Source organism: Halichoerus grypus, chromosome 1 (assembly GCF_964656455.1).
Source record: "Halichoerus grypus chromosome 1, mHalGry1.hap1.1, whole genome shotgun sequence".
Taxonomy (NCBI): domain Eukaryota; kingdom Metazoa; phylum Chordata; class Mammalia; order Carnivora; family Phocidae; genus Halichoerus; species Halichoerus grypus.
The window spans coordinates 1803709-1824639 of record NC_135712.1 but is presented as its reverse complement, the minus strand read 5'-3'; the positions used below and the strand labels follow the sequence as shown (position 1 = coordinate 1824639).

The 20931-nt window shown below is 53.1% G+C and overlaps 1 protein-coding gene across 4 annotated transcripts in view; it reads right to left on the bottom strand.

Annotated features, from left to right (window-relative positions):
• Positions 1 to 2320: 2320 nt before the first annotated feature.
• Positions 2321 to 20931, bottom strand: part of UBE2G2 (ubiquitin conjugating enzyme E2 G2) — a 43122-nt gene continuing 24511 nt past the window's right edge. For 3 of the 4 annotated variants that reach the window (XM_036112727.2, XM_036112728.2, XM_078066504.1), the window contains 3 exons: positions 10596 to 10714; positions 6565 to 6689; positions 2321 to 4038 (listed from right to left, as the gene is read on the bottom strand). In XM_036112727.2, coding sequence (XP_035968620.1) covers positions 3868 to 4038; positions 6565 to 6689; positions 10596 to 10714 — 415 coding nt within the window. In that variant the 3' untranslated portion in view covers positions 2321 to 3867. Of the gene's footprint in view, positions 4039 to 6548; positions 6690 to 10595; positions 10715 to 20931 lie in introns of all 4 variants that reach the window. The other variant, XM_078066480.1, reaches the window with a different exon arrangement.

Below are 20931 nucleotides of genomic sequence, written 5' to 3'. Positions count from 1 at the left end.
GCTCTGGGGTCCCCGCGGAGCGGGCACCGGCTCGGGCTCGGCCCAGGCCCCGTGCCTACTGTCCCTGCAGACACTGTGCTTCCTGCAAAGTGGAGGGGCCGGGGGTCAGGCGCCCACTGCTCAGTCCACCCCCGGAGGAGTGGCGCACGCACACGCGAGTACAGGTGCACGTGTGTGTTAAGTACGCAGGTCTTAGTGAAGACGGGGACATGCTCGGCGGGGTAGTGCCCTGGGTCTGGCGGGAGGGACGACGCTGCCGCCAAGTGCCCACTTAGCGGCTCCATCGGGCAGGCAGCGGTCCAGGTGGGAGAACCCCGTGAGAAGCCCCGAGCCGGCTCTGCCCTGAAGCTGCGACTGTTTCATGTGGTTCCAGCTCATTTAGCGCATTACCCGGGATTTCAAAGAGCCATTAGCCCAAGACAATCCCTCAGTCTCTTGTTTCCATCTGAACGGGTTCCAACGTCAGGTCCTCTGCCAGAGAGGTGAGCCCACATGCACACGCACATGCACACACACAACATGAAAGGAACCTGTCACCACCGCTTCCCTGCAGCAAACAGGAGGCCGGGGACCAAGGCCGGCCCACGAGGTCGCTGCCGTGCACACGCTCACACGCACAGCTCGCCGTGGGGGCCCGAGGGCCCTCCCCACTGCCCGCATGGACAAGCCCATCCCACCAACCTGGCAGCAGCTTCCAGGTCTATGACCCCCACCCAATGGGGCCCAGCCCCTGTGAGGCCTACGTGCCCTGCTCCCTGCACCGGATGAACAGCAGTCCTCACAGCCGGGGCCGGTGGGAGCTGCCCCTAGGCTGGCTCGATGCAGGGGTTCGGCACCTCCGACAGGCCAGTGGCGAGGACCACAGCAGCCTGGAGAGGGACAGCACAGTCCCACAGCGTCCCCCCAACTATGACCCCCACCCTCACCAGGCACCTGGCGTCCCTCAGAACCCCCCCAGCCCCAAGTGCTGAGCTCCCTTCTGAGCGGGGTCCTGATGCCCTGGCCTGGTGGGGCTCCCATGGAGATGCTCAGCCCCCTGCCACCCCGGAGAGGCCCGGCACCAGGACAGCCTGGGAGGAGGAGCTGAGAACTACAGGAAAGCTGGGCTCCACAGACACCCTCGTCTGCAGCGAGAGCAGGGTTTCCCTGACCTGTGCGGGGGGCCATGAGGGCCAGCCCCACCTCCCCGTGCCACGAGACCCGGCTCCCCGGTGAACCTATGCATTCTACGCTCCTCCCACCTCCTTTCACCTATAGCTGCCCACTGCGAACGGATAAACGGAGTCAAAAAGGAAAGTAAGGGCAAAAGAGCAGCACGCGGATCCCGTGTCCTCAGGCTGGCAGGCCAGCCTCCACCAGCAGGGCCACCACCCACCCGCGCACACGCTTCCACAGACCTCTCTGGAGTCGTGGAGCTGACCCTGTGCCCGCCACGCCCCCAGCCCGGGACATCTGCCTCTCCTGGTTCAGACAGGAAGCCCCGTAGGAGGTGGTGGTGACCTCCAGGGCCCCACCCTTGGAAGCGGGCGAAGCAGGAGCAGAGGGAGAGGGAAAGGGGCAGGCCCACGGCGGGCGGGGGAGGAGGCGCAGAGAAACTCTGAGGGGAGGGGAGGGGAGGGGCGGGGCGGGGCGGGCTCTGCGGGTCAGCTCAGCTAGAGCCAGAGCGGGCTCCCGTCGCCGCAGGACCCCAGGAGGTGGAGGCACAGACCTGGCAGGCACCAGGGTCCAGGAAAGGAGCCTGGTTGGGCTGGGCTGTGCCGGGGGGTGCTGACGGCGGGACCCCGACTCCTCGACCCGTGGAGGGCGCAGCCCGTCCTCGGATCTCCAGTGAGGTGGCTCAGAGGAAAGCACCCGGAGCCAAAGCAAGCCAGTCACAAGTCACCGAACAGGCAGGTGCGCCTCCTCACGCTCACGGTGAAGAACCAGCGTCCGAGGCCGGTCCACAGCCTGTCGCTTCAGAGTCGGGCCAGAGTCGCCCACCTTCCGGTGTCTGCAGAACCGTGTGGCGTCATCATCCTGCCGGCTTCTCCCCACGGCCCGTGTTCCAGCGGCAGGAAGCGCCGCGCTCCAAGGAGAGGCCGGCCACAGCGCACTGCTGACCGCGGGGGCCCCTTGGGCAGAGGGCGCAGCGGGCCGAGCACGGGAGCGAGGAGACAGCAGCTTTCTGAAGCACACTCGGGCCTCGGGGTAAAGTGGCGCTCCAAACGGCTCCTGCTGCGAGACACCTCGTTCAGGGCCTCCGCCGCGGGCCCCGGACGCAACCAGCCCTGGGTTTTTGTAGGATTACATAAAATTCAACAAGGAAAAGTACAATCCAGACTAGGGGGAAAATATAGAACTTTATTTTTAACATAGTAATAAAACTCCACCACAGAGTAAGGACATGAGATTCTTTGTTTCCATTTAATAAATACAAGTGAATAAAAATACTTTGTTTGCAAAGAGACTGCCTCTCTTCCTTCTCCAGATTTCATGGAAGCCCCCCTCTGCTGCGGCCACCCCCAGGCCACATCCCCCCACGAACCACTCCTTCCCTCTGGGTGCAGAGGCCTGCAAATACTTTTTGGCTATAATACCTCTCTTCCCTGATGCCCTTCCAAACACAAGTTCTCGTACTGAACGTCAAGTTTAAAATGGTTCCCCTGGGAGATCCGAGGAAGAGTCTGGTTTCCTTACAGAAGCCCAGCATGGACGGAGCCCTTTCCACCAGCACTTGTCAACACAAAGAAAGCACGCGTCAGCTCAGCAAGACAGACTCCTGCGTCCGAAAGGGGGGAAAGGATAATGGAAAGTATAACCTACTGTATGTCTTACAGACGGTCCCTTATTTCAAAAATAGAGATTCCTATTTAAATTTAACCTGTCTGAAACAGGCCAAATATCTGATTCTACATGGAACAGCTCTGTTATTGCTTATAACGGAGGCCCTGGTGCTGTGCTGCTGAGCCGCCCAGGCTGGCGAGCTCCGGGGCTGCAGCAAAATCACAGACCACAACTAAGTGCCGCTGCCCCCCACCCCCCCCATAGCGCCATGCTGCCTTGGGCGCCACCCAAGGTCGGGGATAAGGCACGCCTCTGCGCTCTGTGCTCACAAGGGTGAACGTTCCCTTCCGACACCAAGCTGCAAAGAACAGTTCTGTCTCGGTAGCTAACGTTCCTGCTGTGGCCACGCATACAGAAGCTCAGCGCTCCCAGTGTTTACACGGCTCCGCGTGTCCCTCTGCCCCAGTGATTGCGCAAGTCAACGAGGACACAAATGTAAATCTTGGCTAAATATGACCGGGAAGAAAGTGTCAGTCTTTACAACCAGCAGTAAAACCTCTTCACACACCCCGTTTCTCATTAATCCATATTTTTAAAAAGTATTTATTTCCTGAAAGTATCTCTAAGTGTGATAGTTTGCAATACACAACAGACAAAAAAGATGTAATGAGATGCTAAGGAAACACGTATGAAGTACTAGAAAGCACGGAAACAAAGGTATGTCCCTGTCCTGGGGCCCACAGAGCCGTCCCGCCCAGCCTCTGCTCTGGCTGCGAGGCCCTGCTTCTTCGAAGGAGCAGCACTGGTTCGAGCCCCCTGGAGTGTGGCACACACGCCCCCCACCGACCGCGACAGAAGGGAAGCCACTGCGCGGTGTGCAGGCGCTCCGGCTGGGAGAGGGGGTGGGGACGGCTCTCACCATCTCCCCGAACCACCTTGCCAGGCATACGGTAAAACTGCATCCGACTGCCATCATCCTACACACATCATAATTTCAGAAGAGAAGCCTGCTGGAGCGGGAAAGGCAGGGAAAAACACAGACGCTGTGGTTCTGCAAGCTTGCCTTTTTTGGTACCAGCACAGAGTGTCACCATCAGCGCGCGTTCAGCAGAGAAGCGCCGGCCGCAGCTGGGCGCCTGTGTGCGTGTGCGGAGGGCAGGCCTCAGAGCCCCAGGGACTTCTGCGCCAGCTGCCTGGCCACCCTGCAGAACTGCTCCCGGTCATCCCGCCACATCTTGGAAGCATCCACGTTAGCGCCACTCTCATCGTTGGGCTCTGAAAGAGAAGAGAAGGAGACGCGCTCCCTGGGAAAGGGGCTCTGGCGAGGTCTTCCGTATTTCACTTAAAACTCCCGTGCATCTTTCCGGAGCGGTGTCCCAGAGACAAACGGGAGACTCGGGAGTCTGTGAAAAGCTAGGGAAGGAAGTCAGCTCTCCGCGGACAGACTGACGGAGGGAGGGCTGAGAGGCGGCGTGAAGTCAGGGACACGCGCATGCGGCACGAAGACCCACCCTCGTGATCCCTACCTCCCGAGTGTCGAAGACGTTCTATCTGGAAACCCTGGGCCCCACTCTTCCCTCCAGCTGCCCACCCAGCTCCTGCCAGAGGCCAAGGCGAGGTGGATGTCTGGCCCAGGGGCACACCTGACCCCAGCAGGTGCCCCAGACAGATCAGGACACACACACACAGAGGGAGCGGGGCCCGCGGGGCAGGGAGCTAGAACACCGGGAAGCGCTGGATCAGAACAGAAAAGAGCCAAGAGGCCAGCATGCCGCAAGCAGGACCCTGGCCATTCCCTTATGCCCCAGCCTCGCTTCCCTCTGCGGCCACCACGTCTCTGTTTCTCCAACCAAGATGACTTCTTTCCTCCCATTTATTCAACAAACCCTTCCTTGGCAGATCCCGTGCGTGACGCCTTGTGCAGGGCAGTGGGTGTGCAGAGGGCACACCATCTAGTGCGCCTACAGACCGTGAACATCCACACGTGCATCGTTCCAAACTCAGCGCTACTAAGTGGCAAACAGGAGAGCAGGAGGCAGAGGACTGGCGGTCCTGCAGGCCTCGAGGAGGGTGTGTGCTCAGGGGAGCCCTGAGCAGGTCCGACTGCAGAGAGCACCCATGACCGCAGAAACCCCAGGGCCCGGACGGCTCACAGAGGACCAAGGGCTGCAGCCTCTTAAAGTGGGCCAGGCCGGAGGGCACCGAGTGGGGCAGCCGGCCGCGGCCGAGCTAGAAAAGTAGCTCAGAACGGAGGGCTTGTACTCTGTGAGAACAGCATGTAAGGAATACATTAAACCTTCTTTTTTTTTTTTTTAAAGCAAGCTCCACACCCAGAGTGGAGCCCAATCCCAGCTCGGAACTCACAACTCTGAGATCAAGACCTGAGATGAGATCAGGAGTTGGATGGTCAACCGGCTGAGCCACCCAGGGGCCCCTACATTAAAACCTTTAAAGAGTCAGCTTGGGACTGTCTCTCCCTCTGCGTCTCCTCGCTCTCTAAAATAAAATAAATAAAACTTTTTAAGAAAAAATTTATAGTAAAACCGTGTGTCATGGTACAATCTACAGTTGACATCTGAAGACAGCCGACCCACCGCCACTCACTTGATGCACTCCCTCAGCGTGTGGATGGAGAGGCGAGTGCTTCCGCCGTCAAACACGCACGCGCACGGACATCCTTGCCTTCCCGGTACCCGAAGGGCCCACGGAGGCCTCCCACAGCACTTTCGGCCCTCCTCCAACTCTCCTCCGTTTCTCTCCTTCCTGGTTGTCTAGGTCATTCCTCCCTACGTTCCCTTGAGGACCCCTCTCCTTCCCCCATGCCCTTTCTCATCCCCTTTGTCCAGCCCCCCACCCACCATCTTATCCAGACACGAGCTCGCAGCCTCACTTCCACAGCTGGCCCCGGCTGAGCAACCACCAAGAACAGACACTCCCACGCCAGACTCTTCTCTCAATCCGGCCCCTCTGGAGTCCTGTCCCCAGAGACGGCGGCCCTCTACCCGGCGCTGAGGTCAGAAACACAGGGGTCACCGCGCACATCAGCAGGCCTCAGGCTCCCAACGCACCCGTCCCCGTGGCCCCGCAGCCGTCCCTGGCCTGCTGGAAGCCCTCTTCCCCCAGGCCGCTGCGACAGCCGCCCGACAGACACCCTGCCGCAAGGACAGTCTTGCTAGGGCACTGCCAGCATCCCGGAGGCGCGGGCTCCCTGCCCCCAGCTGAGCTCGAGCCGTAACCGGCGCGGGCAGTGCCCCCACGAGAGCCAGCGGCCTCACCCCGACTGCCTCTCCCTCCCCCATGGCTTGTCACCTCCTACACGTTCTAAACTCATCCCAGACAGTGCCGTCCCGGGACCGGGCCCAACAGCTCCCGTCTGTGTCCGTCGGGATGGATCAGTGACCGGCAGCCACTGTGGATTTGGAAAGTCCCCTCAGAGAGCGGGCCTTAAAGATGGGGTCTAGGACACACCAAGCCTGACACCCCAGGACCCAGCGTCTGCGACAGAGCAGACATCCACTCCACAAACTCGATGCCTGAGGACTGGAGCACGGCTCATTCTGCTCAACATACAATAGATACAACACGAAGTCAACTTTAAAATTCCTAAATATGAAAAGCGTGCTTACACTTGGAAAAGCATATACAAATAATTCAATGGAAAGGCAGAAAACAGCATATGTAGATCGCAAACCGAAATGACTTATAAAGGCAAAACTACATGAGGACAGAGAAGCAGCCCCCGTGCTGTCTGGCTCCCTCCTCCGGGGCCGGGACGGCCGCATTACCTGCCAGCATGCTCACCACCGACAGCAGGATCTTCTCCACGCTCTGCACGGGGCTCCACCTCTCGGCACTGCTCTCGTAGCCCATGGGGTCGTCGCCCGGAGCGTGAAGGATGGAAATGCAGACTCTGCCATCAGGGTAGACTGCAGGGGTCAGAACACAGCAGGTGAGCCGAGAGAACGGGGCCGGGCCCCACCGCGGAAACAGGGTAAGCGGTGCAGACATGGAAAGCCGGCTGTTCACGGGGCTGGAGCAGAGCCCAAGCCCCGAGCACCACGCTCAGGTCCACACGGCCAGGTGGACCCCTCGCTCCCCGACCGGGCTCTAGGCCCATCTGGTTGGTCCCAGGGACCCCCAATGGTTCCACCTTCACAGGGATTTTTTCTTTTCTATATCTTAAAGCACTAAATACATGAAAGGTTACCTGGCAGTGAAATATTTCAGCCAAGTAACTCTTGTAACTAGGATTACTCACAATAACTTTCAGAGCTGATTTCTGAGATGCTCCTAATTCCACCATGAAATCCTGGAACTGGACTGTGAAAAATCTATATCCACAGTGCCAGGATGAAGGCAACCAGGATTACTGAAACACCACGAAGGAAGAAAGTGCCCTGGCTTCTCCTGGGGACTCACTCTAACGAAGACAGACGACGGTCACCTGCGCCTCTGGGGGTCAGCTGTGTCCAATCTACACCACCCCCACCACGCAGCACCAGGAACCAGACGCCTGTGGTCTGGGTAAAGAAAAAGGCATTTCTATTCATAGTGTGTGACCAACGCTATCGAGGACACTGTGGGCGTCTGTCACGTCTCTCTTTTACACACGGGAGATTCTCGGGTGGTTCGGTGTATACCCAGGACAGACTCAACTATAAAACTGTAAGGCCGGTAACTTGTAATAATAGAAACAACAGACCATTCAGAATAAATTTATGTTAAGTCCCTTTCGCTCGTGAGCTCAGAACCCCCTGACCACTGAGAAACCTGAGCGGCTCTAAGGACCTCCCTTTGGTAGATCGTTCCTTGTTCTTCTGACCACCCCTATCCCAGCGGTCTCTGCTCTGACCACCCAGAACCTGTGCAACCTCCCGCAGAGGGAAAGCGTGTGCGAATCTGCCGTCGACATCAGGATGCCCGTCCGCAGGGCCCCGCACAGGGCCTGGGCGTCCACAGCGCTGGGCAGTCTCTCTGCCATGAGGTCTCCGACTCCAGCGGCCCCCCACACGGTGACCGGGCACACCCAGAAACACAGAGAAGCAGCTGTGTCCCCGCCCCCTCCTCTCTCATGGGGTGCCTCAGTTTCCCACCCCAAGCCTCCCTCTAATCCCTCCCCGCCCCCATCCCTCCCTTGTCAGTGCCCAGGCTTGGTTCCACACTGCTGGTCTCTCGTTCCCCAGGCCACCACGCTGGTGTCCCAGCCCTGCAATCTGTCCCACCGCCAGGAACCCTTCAAAGACCACACTGGCCACGCTACTCCCTCCCTCACTCCAATTCGCTCAGTGGATCTCCACTGCTCCTGGCGCAAATATTCCTTCTTACTGACCAACCTGAACTGGTCTGGCCCCTTTGCTTCCTACATGGGGCCTTCGCACATGCAAGACCCTCCTGAGCCCCCACAGATCACTGGGTAACTCCTACTGCTCTCCCTGCAGACGGTGAGCTCGACCACCACCTCCACAGCGCGCCCTCCCTGGCCTCCCAGTGTGACTTGATATTTATCCGTATTTTTCCATCCGTGTCTACCCCTGCCCTCAGACGGGGAGCTCGTGATGGTCGAGGCCCCTACCTTTTATTATCTTTTCACTCCTGTATCCCAGCAAGTCTCAGCACATGTGCTGAGTTACTCTTTTAAAGTATTTATGGACCGACCGATTTGGTAAACCTACTAAGCGGTTCTCAAAAATAATTTTTAGAAAATAAAAATAACACACATCCACTTACACTAAGGCCAAATTTAAAAGCTACTTGTATTAACTATCTGGACATCAGACTATTGTGGGTATATGATCGAATCATCTGTTGGCGGCCACATCGGTCTCTGACACCACGTCCCAGGTGCTCTTCTCAAGAACGTGCTCATCTTCGGGGCACCTGGGTGGCTCAGTCGGTTAAGCGGCTGCCTTCGGCTCAGGTCATGATCCCAGGGTCCTGGGATCGAGCCCCACGTCGGGCTCCCTGCTCAGTGGAGAGTCTGCTTCTCCCTCTCCCTCTGCCTGCCTCTCTGCCTACTTGTGCTCTCTCTCTATCTCTCTGTCAAATAAATAAATAAAATCAAAAAAAAAAAAAAAAAAAAAAAAAAAAAAAAGAACGTGCTCATCTTCAATACAACCTCACTGTTTCATAATTGCCCACAATCCTCTTTATTGTTGCATTTTACAGTCAATCAATTTGAAACTGTTGACTTCTTGAATCAACTCTATGCACCATATTTTTAAACTCTGCACGACAGAAAATCCTAAACACATGCCAAAGTCAACAGCAGTATGATGGACGCCCATACACATGCACCACCCAACCTTGACCACGGCCACCTCATGGCCAGCCTCCTCGAAAGAAGGAGGGTTTCTGAGCACCTACTGTGCACACACAACTGCATCAGTGTGAGATAAGAAAAATTCAAAATGGTCTCTCTGAGGAGGGAGCTAACTACCCACACGTTAACATCAGTGGGACATGAGAAATTCCAAATGAGGGTTTGGACAGAATGTCTAACAGGCGGGTAATCCTGAGACCCTTCCCGGCGGGGGTAGGGGTCTGGGCAGGCGTCCTCCTTGTGGAGGTGCTCAGACAGGTGCAGGCTAGGGGAGAACTGCGAGGTGGGTTCATTTGTAAGCCACGGGGTGTCAAAGGCTCAGAAAGTTCTGTAAATGCTCTCGTGGATTAAATTAGCCTTGAGCTATTTTATATGCAGAAAAGCATAGGAAAAGGAATCCGACTCAAATAAGAAAATATTTCATTTCTACAAAACAGTGTATCTTACTTGCTTTTCTTCTCTATAACTATTAAGATCATGATTTTAGTGGCAATCATCATTTATAAAAAGGAACTTTATCCTAGGGGCACCTGGGTGGATCAGTTGGTTCATGATTCCAGGGTCCTGGGATGGAGCCCGCATCGGACTTCCTGCTTGGCAGGAAGCCTGCTTCTCCCTCTCCCTCTGCTCCCCCTGCTTGTTCTCTCTCTCTTTCTCTTTCTGTCAAATGAATAAATAAATAAAATCTTTAAAAAAATTTTTTTAAAAAAGGAACATTATCCTAAATATGATCATTAAAGATACAACATATTTTCTTACTAATTGTCTTATCTATAATCCCCTCTTGTAAAAGGTAGAAATAAAAACCATAGCCATTCAGGAATTCCAATGCCTACTACCAGACACTTTTCCAACTTAAGTCCAATAAATTTATTTAATGATGTCACTTCCCCCTCTTTAAAATACATGTTTATTTTAGAAAAAAGATTTATAAAAACAAAAAAAGATCCCATTATTGAAAGAGAATCACTTTCAACATTTTTGTGCTACATTTCCAGTTATATATATTTACATGTGAATTTTTTTCAAAAAAAAAGTAACCATGATTAAACATAACCTGCTTTTCTCATCGAATCCAGAACTATCATTCCATATTATCAAATATTACCGTAGATCATGTAAAATATCTATATCGAACTCTAACATATGGTCTAGTGCAGTTCAGCTGACCGATTCTCTGTGGCCAAAAACCTAGATTGCTCTGACCGGTGCCCACTGTTAGCAACCACCCGGGGCCGGGGGCTGGCATCCCCCTGTGCACACAGCCACGCTTGCGTCCTCTGACTGACCCGCCGGAGGCGGGAGCGGACAGGTCAGACGGCGTCCAGCGTCAGGTCCGCATTTTCCTTCATCTACGTCCCACTGTCGTTCAACTGATGTCAACACCACCACGGCCAAGTGACTGCGGATCAACAGCCAGGTAACACCCTCTGGGCTCTCCATGGCTGACAGCACCTGTCCGACCCACACAGTCCCACGCCTCGCTGTCGGAACCACACCCCACAGCACTTACTGTTGGGATGAAACATCTCGCAGGTAAATCTCATCTTTGGGGGACTTAATGGGTAATCCAATGGGAAGCTCAGGATGGCAGGAAAGACCCCAAACTCAAAGCAGGTATCTTCTGGGCCCCTAGGAGACAGAAAGTACAGAGATGTTCAAGTGGGTTTTTCAATGTCCACCACACTGCTGTAAGCAGCTAGGAAATTTCTACTGCTCCACAAATGCACACAGAAAGATTATGTAAATAATAATGATAAACTGGTACTTGTTCTGAATGGGAAAGTAATGTCTCAGCGTCCCACTGCAATCCCACTGCAACAAACACTGAACTTCAGGCACAGCGTTTGCATTAATGAAGGTACTCGGGGGCAGCACAGCCAACCTAGAACATGGGATCCGAGGAAAGAACTAACAGCAACATCGTAAGACCCAAGGGATTTGGTTCCTGTATGCATGCTGTCATTTTACTTGAAGATAAAGACACACGTTAGGAGACGTTACAGCACCGTTGTATCGAATGAGGATTAAGAGTTGTTATTTCAAAGGCTATTTTAAATTTTTAAACGTGCCTAAGAAATGATTCGGTAACCTCAGAGGAACAGATAAAGAGCATACACACGACCACTGACTCGGGCTCCCGCGGAAGGCCAGGCGTGCACACGCGCATCAGAGCCCGCCTGCTCGCCTGGGCGCACCGTCACGAGGCACCCACATGCCTGTCTGCCTGGGCTTCTGTCCTCGTCACACGGGGAGGGGCAGAAATGGACTAAACCACTTCTAAGTCCCGTCACACGTGAGCACTACGCGTATAAATTAACCCTATCCTGACCCACATACAAGACACGAAGGCAGCAGAGAGGAAGAGCCCCCAGCTCAAGAGAGAAAGACCCCTCCCTTACGGATGAGCCGTCCCTACGTAAGTCTTTGGAAAATGACAGACACCAAGACAGCGGCAGCCACGACCCGCATCCACGTGAGCAGAGTCGTCCCTCTGGGCCTGGCCTCGCTAGCAGGACGAGTTCTCGCAGCTCCACAAACACACCCGCCCAGGCCACTGCAGGAGCCGCTCAACAGGGCAGACGCACCACCTTTCGAGATGAAAACCAGGTAAGGCACAGGAAAAAGAGAGCTGGAACAGATTTATTCCAAGACAGCCCTCATTTTTTAAAAATCATTTTTTCAAAGTACAAATTTGTTTCAAATCAATAAATTACTTTGATTCAGCAAAATAATATAAACTTGCAAAAAGTATAAACAATGTTTATCTCCATAATTAAAGAAAAAAGACAAAAAACTCAAAAGGAAACTGAGCAGAGGGCTTTCCTATCACTTGGTGAAGCCGCTCAGGGCTTTCGATGGCGCCCCGCAGCGGATGCCACCAGGACTGCATCCCGGGAGAAAGGGGGCTGGGCTGCAGTAAAAGTCAAAACGAGAACAAAGGGTAAAGTGTTTTGGGAGAGCCCTTTTTTTTTTTCTATTTAAAAGACCGACCTTGATTTCAAAACTGTGCCCTTGCTACTCTGGGGGGAAACCACAGTGAATAGCTACTTTGTGTTGGAGGGGTGAGCGTCCCAACAGCACCCAGAGCCTTGGCAGGAAACCAGGACAGGGAAAGCCACATGAAGAGGGACAAGTGCCGGGCAGGGCGTCCGTCCCACACAAGGGGCTGTAGATGGCACAGAGAACCAGAACCACCACCACCCCCAGCAGGCTGCCGGGCGAGGCGGTCCAAGGCCTGCTCTGCGCTTCCCCAACGGCCGTCCTGGACGCCTCTTCCTCTACGCGCAGACCCAGCACAGACCAGGATGAGAGATTTATGATCATCCCACGCCTCCTCCAGCAGAAGAGCTCCCGGCAGATGATAAATGCCACCCCGTTAGTCGTCCACTGGCCCCCTGGTGAAGGGTGTCTGCGAGTACCGCTTCCCCACCACTGTTAGCAAAGCTGCGAAGGCCAACGATCACAGGGCGCAGCGAGGTGCTAAGGCGGTCTGGTTACAGGAGTGAGGGGGACAGCACGGTTCAAACTGCCCACTCGGAAGGCTGGGCAAACTCGGGCCTCTGAAAGCAACACTGTCGTGTGTCAGGAATGCTTGCCAACGCCTCCGAATTTCTGGCACGTCAGAGTTAGAAGAGAAAAAAAAAGTCTGGGTAGTGTTTTAAAGGAATGAGCCAAATGGTATTTGCTCAACACTCTGATAACAGTTCTTTGTTTCTCATAATAAGGCTTTCTTTAACACTAAAAAAAAAAAAATCCACTGGTCTTCCGTAGCCTCAGAAGCATGATCAAACATTTCCTAAAGTGCCCCCACATCTTAAATATCAAAGCTGTTTTCAAATGCCCTAGTTCGCTACTGGTTTGAAACGAGGCTTTCCTTCTCCTCCAGGACGCCCTGCTGCACAGGACAAGCACACAGGGGCCATGCGTGCAGCCTGCTGACTCGGTAAAATGCTATCGTGTCAACTCCTGAACCGAGACCGAGAAAGATAATTAGTGTTATTTTTGGACGAACTTTGGTGCCACACTCCAGACTGCCTCACTTCTCTCTCACTAAAAGGCCTCATCTCAAAAATCCTCAGGTAAAATAAAGTACAAAAAGAAGACAGGAAACAAATTTATCTAAAACAAACAGAAAATCTTCAAAGCCAGCAAATTATTGTCCATCTATTCCTTAAAATAACGGTCTACAATGTTTCAGAGCTCTGAGGTAGTACTCTCACTCCCTGAGACAAGTATCTGAGGGAAACGTCACAGCCGTGCTCTACTCTGTAAAGGAAACCACATTTCAAGCCGCTCACTCCCCTGGCTGGCTGCAGGTGAATGACAGGCTGAGCAGATACTGAGAGGACAGCACCCACAGTCTGAAGCTGGCCACCGACAGGCCATGCTCTCCCTTCGAGAAGGTCCACTGCCTAGCTCACCCTGTGCCCAGAGCTGTGGGGCACCTGCAATCATGCACCACCAAAACACTCGCTCACGTGCAGAGTCCCTGAAACCTGGAGAAATGCTCGTTTAGTCTTTCAACACTAAATTCAAGTGAGAAACTGTTCTTCCTTGCTTCTCCCTTCTAAAACTGCGTCTACACAACAGAAGAAGCCTCCAGGCCTGCATACCGGAGGCCGCAGGGAGACCACAGCGCTTACTGTGCACCCTGGGTGTGTCTGCGTGGGGGTGAGCCATCTGCCCGCCAGGCCTGTTCCCGCCCGCCGCCTGCACGTCACTCCGGCTGCAAGTCTGTCACAGCACATGGACAAAACGTCTCAAACATACATACGACAAGGTTTCAAGTCATGGAGACTGTAAACCATTCGTTAGTACTTCCAACTTGAACTGGATTGCTAAGGGAGAACGAACTCTCCAAAGTCACGACCACCTGCAGCAGAAAAGAGCCTCCACTTGCAGGCCCTGCCACGGGCGTCCCCTCCCTCCCACAATCGCCGCTCCACAGCCGAGCGCCCCAGCTCACCCACGCAGGTGGCTGCCCTGGAAGGCTGAGCGCGTCAGCTCTGCCACGAGCCCCTGGCCTCCAATCCCTCCAGCCGCTGGGCTTCACCCCATGCCAGGACGGAAGGAGCACCAGCAGCTGCCTGAGGGCCCAGGCTGCTCTCCGGGCCGCAGGAACCCGCAGCCTGGCAGGAAAGAGAGCAGGGGCTCCAGGGTGCTGGGACTGAGGGGAGCACCCAGGGCAAGGAGCAGGCGTGCTCAGCAGGACAGAGCCAGCCCCAGGGCAGTGTCTCTGGGGATGGACCCGGACAGCTGTTCTGTTGCATGTTTCTTCCTTTGTTGTGCTCTGTGCACCCTGATCGTCCTACTGTACAGAACCAAGGCCGAGAACCACGGGAGGAGGCGGGCAGGCCCTCCGCCTCGGGAGAGCATGGCCGTAGCGAACACAGGTGTTCTTCCATATAATTTTCTCAGATTGCATCTGTCCAAAAGGAGGCTGCAGGCGTACTCTAATGTGGGGGTTTTTGTGATATAGATATCTCTGAAAACTTTAAATCAAATGTATTTGATCTATATTTAACATGTACTAAATAAGTCTCTCATTCCAAGAACTTCATAGTCAGTTCTGACAAACAACTTTTTTACAACATAAACTGACTTTAACTAGAAAATTATGTGTCGGAAAATATTCAAATACAGGAGGTATATAAACTAAAAACAAAATGCTCCCCGCCCGCCCCCTCCAGAATCGCCTTCCCAAGGCTGACACGGGGAAGCCTTGTTGCTCTCCAAGCTCATCTCTATGCTCATAAACCCACACACCTTCATCCACAAAACTGCATTTTTTCTAATTAAAAATGGATCATGGCACTGCTGACAGGAATCTGAACAGACCTAACGAGTGGAGAGACAGGCCACGTGCCCGCATGAGAGCCCTCCAGACTGGGGGGACGGCAACGGTCCTCAAGCTGACCGGAGGCTCCGCGCCATCCCCGTGGAAACGCCCGCTGGCTTTCCTGCAGACGCTGGCATGATCCTAAAACTCAGATGGAAATGCAGGGACCCAGGAAGGGGCAAAACGATCCTGAGAAAGGAGAACAAAACGAGAGGACTCATGCTTCCCAATTCCAAACCTTCCTCGAAAGCTGTGGAACCAAGACTGTGTGCGGCGGGAGGGGGACAGGCCCAGGTCAATGGAACCTAATTCAGAGCCAGACAGAAACCCCTACGCGTGTGGTCCGCTGATTTCTGACAAAGCTGCCGAGGCACCTGGACAACCCCATGCCAATGAATGCAGCTGGACCCCTACCGAATGCCATAGCCAAAATTAACCCAAAATGGATCAAAAATGCAAAAGGTAAGAGTAAGAGCTACAGATATAAAACATAAAAGAAAGCCTTTGTAACCTTGGGTTGGTATGACACCAAAAGCATGATCCATAAAAGAAAAAAACTGCTAAACTGCGCCTCATCAAAATTAAAAACCTCTGAGCTTTAAAAGACGCCATTAAGAAAATGAAAAAGGAAAGCCACAGATTGCAAGAAAGCATCTGAAAATCACGTATCTGATAAAGGACTTGTATCCAAAATATATAAAGAACTCTTATGACTCAATAAGATAATCCAATTAAAAAATGGGCAAAAGTTCCGAAGTTCACCAAAGCTACATGGATGGCTAACAAGTCCATAAAAAGACACTCACCACCATTAGTCATCAGGAAAACTCAAATCAAGTCCACAGCGAGATGCCTCCGCACACCCACGGGGCAGCTGTGACCACACATCAAGCGTGGGCGAGGGAGTGCAGCAATGAGAACTCTCATCCGTGCTGGCGGGAAGGTAGAATGGTAAGCTCCTTGGCAAAGCAGTGTGGCAGTTTCTAAAGACATTAAACATGAATTTACTTGTGGAAGAGCAACTCCAGTCCTACGGATCCCGCAATGCGCAGAAATGCAACGATGACAGACCCACACAGACTGTGCGCCGTGTGTCCTAACAGCCCAGCGGCCCCACGCGGTGAGCCCCTCACGCGGGGGTGAGCGCATACGGCAGGCGCAGCCCGTCCCCCCAGGGGACCCAGTTCGGTGGGAAAGAGGAAGGCGTGACACACACAGCAAGTGAAGGAATCACAAATGCATTCTGAGGAGTGAAAGAAGCCAGACACACAAGACTGGCAATTTTATAATTCCATCTGCAGGAAAAGTCCAGAAAAGGCAAATCTATAGAGTCAAGAAGTAGAAGAGAGGCTGCCTCGGGCTGAGGGTGGGAGTGTGCACTGACAAGAGTCACGAAGACCTTTTCGGAAATGTTGTAGTAAAAGTGCTGTGGGGATGGCTTCAAAATTCTACGAATTTACTAAAACCTCTGACTGATACACTTAACCCAGATGAAACCTGTTTGCCAGCCTCAGCACTGACTCCCACGCCCAACGGGCCTGGCTGGGCTGCGGTAAGGGGCCGTCCAGGCCATGAGGCGGCCAGCAGCCCCCCCGGATGCTGGGAGTGGAGCAGCCCCGGCTCCCCAGCTGCAGCAACAAGAAATGTCTCCAGACACCACCCGGGGTGGGGGGCAACAACATCATCCCAGTGACAACACTGGTCTAGGCCCACCGTTCCCCAGGTGGCTCCTTCCACCCAGTGACACACTGGATACCTTTCTACACCAGCACACAGCTCCCACCCGAACTGTGCTGCGTGCCACCCAACGCTGGACAGCACGTGTGTTCCATGCATCACCTTGGACGATGATGTTTCCATTCTTTAATTATTGCAGTGAGCGTTGCAGGAAACCTCCTCACACAGGGCCGCTGACCAAGCCCCAGGCCGCAGCTGCAGGGCCAGGGAGCCCACGCACAGATGGGGACGGCCACCTCAGTGCCACAGGCTTCTGTGAGGATGCACGCCACGGACAAGAGACACGCCAGATGGTCTTCTGCAAATGAGCAGGCCTGGCGTAGAGGGTGGCTGCCGCGACCCTGACCTCTGCGCCTAGCCCCCTAGGCAGAGCACAGAGGAGCACCGCCTGGGAGTCCTCACGCCCACGGCTGTGACATGTGGGGGAGCCAGTGAAGGGTCCCCAACCACTTGGAGGGAGTGGGAGGTCCTTCTCATTTTACCAGAGCCTCTGGTCTGGAGGGGACAGTGGCCAGGCTGTGGCTCAGGCAGGCAGATCACTCACACCAGCTGCTCCAGGAACACTGGGGAAGGACAGAACAGGGCAGCAAGATCCCAGCGGCCTTCGCACCTTTCCTAGCCACAGAGGACAAACAGCCGGCCTGCACCACGGGCTCCTCCTGTCCTCGCTGAAGGCTCCACCCGAGGAGCACACCCACCCCGGGCAGTCAAGGACCTCAGACAGCCCAGGGCAACAAGGTCGCACAGGCCAGAGACTCCAGACCTGGAAGAGGCAGAACGTGATGCCACCTGTCTGAAAGGACGACGGGCCTCTTTGTTTTGATCCAGACAAGTGAAGAGTGGCCGGTCTGAGAGCAAGAAGCCATGCCAGCCACCCAGCCCTCGAGCCCTACATCTCGTCTGATAGGAAGCCCCAGCCCTCTTCCTGGCCACAGGCTCAAACTCCACCATATGCTCAGCCGACAGCCAGCAGAGTTACCCTCTACCTTTTTTTTTTAACTATTTTTTTAAGGTTTTATTTGAGTCTCTACACCCACGTAGGGCTTGAACTCACAACCCCAAGATCAAGAGTGGCACGCTCTTCTGACGGAGCCAGCCAGGTGTCCCAGAGCTGCCTTCTACTCTTCATCAGAGAAGAGGTTGTGGCAATTTTATTCTTTCGTTCTCCTCCTGTTAATTTGCTGCGTTCCCATCGTACACCCTCCACCTCGTTCTCTCAGGGGGACACCAGGGGTCACCTATGATACACCTGTATCCTAGTACCTGTGGCTTGAGCACCTGGAAAGCTGTTTTCCTCACTGCACAGCCGAGAACGGAGGCCCCGCGGGTGAGCAGAGCTACCAACCCAGAGGCACCCTGCCTCCCAGAAAATGGGGCAAGCATGGTTTCAGGAACACCGGGGCACGGGAAAAACTCTGGAGACAATCAAACAATAAGAGAGAAAAGAAAACCTATCACTAAGGAGTGAAACTCAGCCAGCTGTCTGCCAAAATAGCAGCGTGAGACCAATCAATGGGAGGACAGCTAATTCCTTAATAGATGTTTTAAGTACATTTGTAAACGGCCTCTTGTTTGTAAAAGGGTCTGGAACAGGACCAAGACCCACAGGCTCACCAGATCCTGAAGCAGGGGAATTCCATACTAACGCAAAAGCCTTATTCAAATGTAAAAGCACTGAAGAAACCTGGAAAGGCTCTCGTTACTTTAAGCTGAAGCGTAAGCGACACGGACGTGGGACATTCTGTGTCCCAGGAGCACAGTGTGAGGAGCCACTGCCCGGAGACGCTACAGACCCATCGCCACAGTCACCATGGTGAACATCCGTCACCGGACAAAGTTACAAACTCTTTCTTCTTGTGATGAGAACTTGCAAGACTTACTTCCTGAGGACTTTCAAATACCTACGACAATGTCACTGACCCCGGTCGCCATGCTGTCCCTTACACCCCCGGGACAGATTTGGTAACTGCAAGTTTGTACCTTTTCATCCTCCTTCGCCCATTTCACCAACCCCCCCAGCACCTCTGGCACCAATCTGTTCTCTGTATAAGTTTGGGGGGGTTTTGGTGTTTTAGATTCTACCTATAAGTGAGATCGTACAGTATTTATCTTTCTCTGACTTATTTCATTTAGCATAAGATCCTCAAGGTCCATCCACGTTTTCACAAACGGCAAGATTTCACTCTTTTTTATGGGTATTACCTGTGTGTGCGTGTACATGTGTATACACATCCCATCTGTTTTATCCATTCATCCATTGCTGGAGAGCAACTCAGGCTGCTTCCAGGTCTTGGCTGTTGTAAATGATGCTGCAAGTGAACACGGGGGTGCAGACAACTCTTTGAATCAGTGTTTTCATTTTCTTTGGGTAAATAACCCAGAAGAGCTATTGCTGGGTCGTAGGGTAGCTCTATTTTTAACTTTTTGAGGATCCTCCATACTGTTCTCCAGAGTGGCTGCACCAGCTCGCATTCCCACCAACGGTGTAGGAGGGTTCCCCTTTCTCCACACCCCCGCCAACATCTGTCATTTCTTGTCTTTTTGTGTAACATCCATGCTGACTGGTGTGAGGTGATGTTTCACTGTGGTTCTGATGTGCATTCCCCCGATGATGAGTGATGGTGAGCGCCTTTCCATGTACCTGTTGGCCACCTGGATGTCTTCTTTAGAAAAGTGTCTATTCAGATCCTCTGCCCGTTGTTTAATCAGATTATTTCTTTGCTGTTCAGTTCTGCGAGTGCCTTATACATACTGGAGATATCAGAGATCTGGAATTGCAAATATTTTCTCCCATCCCGTAGGTGGCCTTTTTATTCTGTCAATGGTTTCCTGTGCTAGTGGAAGCTTTTCAGTTTGACGTCCTACTTGTTGTTTTCTGCTATTGTTCCCTTTGCATCTGATTGCTACTATGTGTTTTCAAAATATTGCTTTAATTTTATAGTGTTTATCTAAAATTAGTAATAGTTACCCTAACAGGTTTAGTTACCCCAACGCTTTTTTAGAAACCATACTGAAGGGCTCACATGTCTGCTGATGGGCACAAGCCAATATCCCGCAAGCTAGAAGACCTGCCAGGGGCCCACTAACCTCTGCACTCAAGCCTCCCAATACCCCATGTACCCTACCACCAGGCTTGCTGCCCACATGCCTGCATTAACACAGAGACAACGCACAGGATCCAGTAAACGGAAAAAGAGGGTTACAAATTAAGTTCACATGATACAATCTCTTGTTTCCTTAAAAATAAAAGGATCTACGGCTGACACAGTGGACAATGCCATGTTCCATTAGATGTAGGACACTGCTGAGCAGGAGACTCACCACCCCACTGTAACTGCTTTAGGGGACAAAAGACACAATAGCTGATGAGACAGAAATACAAAGTTGAGGGGCGCCTGGGTGGCTCAGTCGTTAAGCGTCTGCCTTCGGCTCAGGTCATTCTCCCGGAGTCCCGGGGTCAAGCCCCAAGTCGGGCTCCCTGCTCAGCGGGAAGCCTGCTTCTCCCTCTCCCACTCCCCCTGCTTGTGTTCCCTCTCTCGCTGTGTCTCTCTCTGTCAAATAAATAAAATCTTAAAAAAAAAAAAAGAAAGAAATACAAATTGTAAAGACATCCTCATGCCAGGAACATTTAAACACAGGAAAAACAATGGACATCACAGGCCCAAAGAATTAGAATATTACAAATTATCAGATGTCACACATGCTGTATTTTCTTTGGATAGTGTTTATTGATGATTTTTAAAATATTTTGCTTATCAAAAAACCCTCACTTTCTCATCAGTTTCCATGTATTAATCTAACCTCCACGGACAACATTTATCAGCAATCTGTTTCTAAAGCATGTAAAGCATGAAGAACTAATGTGACATTGGCCCTGGGCAGACTCACAAGGTGTGATGATGTCTGAAGTGCACACTTGCCCCCGCCCTTCCCACAGAGCACTTCTCAACCCAATGAAATCCAACCCCAACACTTGCCAACTGACTGAACCATCTCATTTTACTAATAAGAAAACGGAGAGACTGAGGATCAGTCTCAACTTCATAAATTTTACTTCACCACATTTTGTTGAAAACACAGCAAGTCTAAGAATGGCCAAAATCTGTAAAGAGGGAGGAAGGCAAACAAAGGGCCTGGGTCATAGGGCTATAGAACACTCTAGAATCGGGGGTCCTGGGCACCTGGGTGGCTCAGTCGATTAAGCAGCTGCCTTCGGCTCAGGTCATGATCCCAGGGTCCTGGGATCGAGTCCCACGTCGGGCTCCCTGCT